The sequence below is a fragment of the Telopea speciosissima genome, unplaced genomic scaffold, assembly GCF_018873765.1.
Source record: "Telopea speciosissima isolate NSW1024214 ecotype Mountain lineage unplaced genomic scaffold, Tspe_v1 Tspe_v1.1263, whole genome shotgun sequence".
NCBI classification, from domain to species: Eukaryota; Viridiplantae; Streptophyta; class Magnoliopsida; order Proteales; family Proteaceae; genus Telopea; species Telopea speciosissima.
Window position 1 is genome coordinate 1 of NW_025318599.1, and position 2,002 is coordinate 2,002.

The window sequence follows — 2,002 nt, forward strand, 5'->3', positions numbered from 1 at the left end:
AGTACTTCTTTCCTGTGCACTGAATTTAACATCTGCTAAAACTTACTCACCAAACTTTGTCAACTGTATTTGTAGGTGTGGAACCCAAGGGTGAACAAAGAAAGGATAGCTCCTTCCGCTGTTGACGTCCTACGAACTACGAATGAGAATTTGGATGGATTTTTTCAGTTGCCAATTCCCGGGCACTCAGATTTGCTTCCCGACTTGATGACAGGCCTGGACAGAGGTCTTCAGCACTACATAACCAAGGCAAAAACTGGCTGTGGTATGTGCAACCTAGAACATTCATTATTTAATCCATGAGTTTCCATCTCTTAATCTTGTTAATAACTATTTTCCTATATTGATGAATAGGGACACGGAATACCTTTGTCCCCAGTATGCCAGCGTTAACCAGGTGTACAATAGGATCAAAGAAATCAAAGAAGAAAGACAAGTCACAAGGCACTCAAAGGAAGAAATCTCAGGTTGGAACGATGAATGGGGACAGCTCCTTTGGAATACCACAGCTATGTGTCCGTATTAATACTTTGCTGCACATCTGGGCAGAATTGGATGTCTTGGAGAATCGGATAGTAACTCATCTAAGGAATTGTGCATCTGCTCATGCAGATGATTTTGCAAACGGGTTGGGGAAGAAGTTTGACTTGGCAGCAGCTGCTTGTCGGGAAGGAATCCAACAACTTTCTGAGGCAACAGCTTTCAAAATCATCTTCCATGATTTAAGCCATGTTCTATGGGATGGTTTATATGTTGGGGAGCCAGCAACTTCACGAATTGAACCTCTGCTTACAGAGCTCGATCAGAACTTAGGAATCATAGCAGAAACAGTTCATAACAGAGTCCGTACCCTTGTGATTACTGAGGTCATGAAAGCTTCATTTGATGGATTCTTGTTGGTGCTTTTAGCTGGCGGCCCGTCACGTTCTTTCTCCCAGCAAGATGCTCAAATAATAGATGACGATTTCAAATCACTAAGAGATCTGTTCCGGTCCAATGGAGATGGGTTGCCATTTGATTTGATAGAGAAGTCCTCAAAAACTGTTGAGGATGTCCTCCTCCTTTTCCGTGCAAATACCCAAGGCCTCATTGAAAATTTCAGGGTCAGGACCTTGGATACCTATGGTCTTGCCAAATCCAGGCTCCCATTACCTCCAACTTCAGGGCAGTGGAATCAAGATGAACCAAATACACTCCTACGTGTTTTGTGTTACCGAAATGATGAAGCAGCTACAAAGTTCCTTAAGAAGACCTACAATTTGCCGAAGAAACTGTAACTATGAGGTGTGACCTTGGCAAAAATGCTTCTATGAGATTGTTCGGGTAGCAAGTTCCTGTAGTGTTTGCTCTGGCTGTAGAGGGTTGATCTTTTTCTGAAGCGAAATACCTTTCTTGTATAGTGTATTTGTGGATGGGTCTCGTCGATAGGAGACTTGATTGTTTATTTAGCCCTACCTGTTATACTGTTAGTTGAGATCTGCTACTAGTTGACTTCATGGCATCAGTGAATTGTGAAGATATCAGAGGGTTGGAGATGGATACTTGGGGGCTGATGTTTGAGGTTCAGGGTGGGTTAGTATTATTATCATTGGGGATAATATTCATTGTCATTCTTTAACACCATAATTAGATATGTAGTATTGGATCTCTGATTTCTATAAACAAAATCATTTGTGGAGAGTTGTTATTACCTTACTCTTTTGTGCCTGAGATGTAGCAATGTGTTCCCCTTGTCCAGGAGGAAACTGATAAGATGCAGTCATGAAGAGTTGGGAGAACAGTAGAGATTGCGGCCATTTCTAACTATATTTCCCTTATTTAAATAGTAGTATTATGTTAAATGTTGAAGGAGAATCAGGAGATTATATAGCCAATCTGAAGGGACCTCTTTTCATGTATTGTGCTTTTTTTTTACGGGGAGAGAGAGAGAGGGGGGGGGGGGAGGGTTGGTTTTAGTTTTCCAACTAGAGAACCTAAATATATTGTAGTTTGAATAGTGGCA

The 2,002-nt window shown here is 41.5% G+C and overlaps 1 protein-coding gene across 1 annotated transcript; it reads left to right on the forward strand.

Moving 5' to 3' along the window:
• Positions 1-75: 75 nt before the first annotated feature.
• LOC122648471 (protein unc-13 homolog) lies at positions 76-1,681 on the forward strand (the record flags this gene model as incomplete). The annotated part of the gene is made up of 2 exons (XM_043841673.1): positions 76-265; positions 355-1,681. Coding segments are annotated over 2 exons (1,113 nt in total), but the record flags the coding sequence as incomplete, so codon positions are not given.
• Between the last annotated feature and the right edge of the window lie 321 nt (positions 1,682-2,002).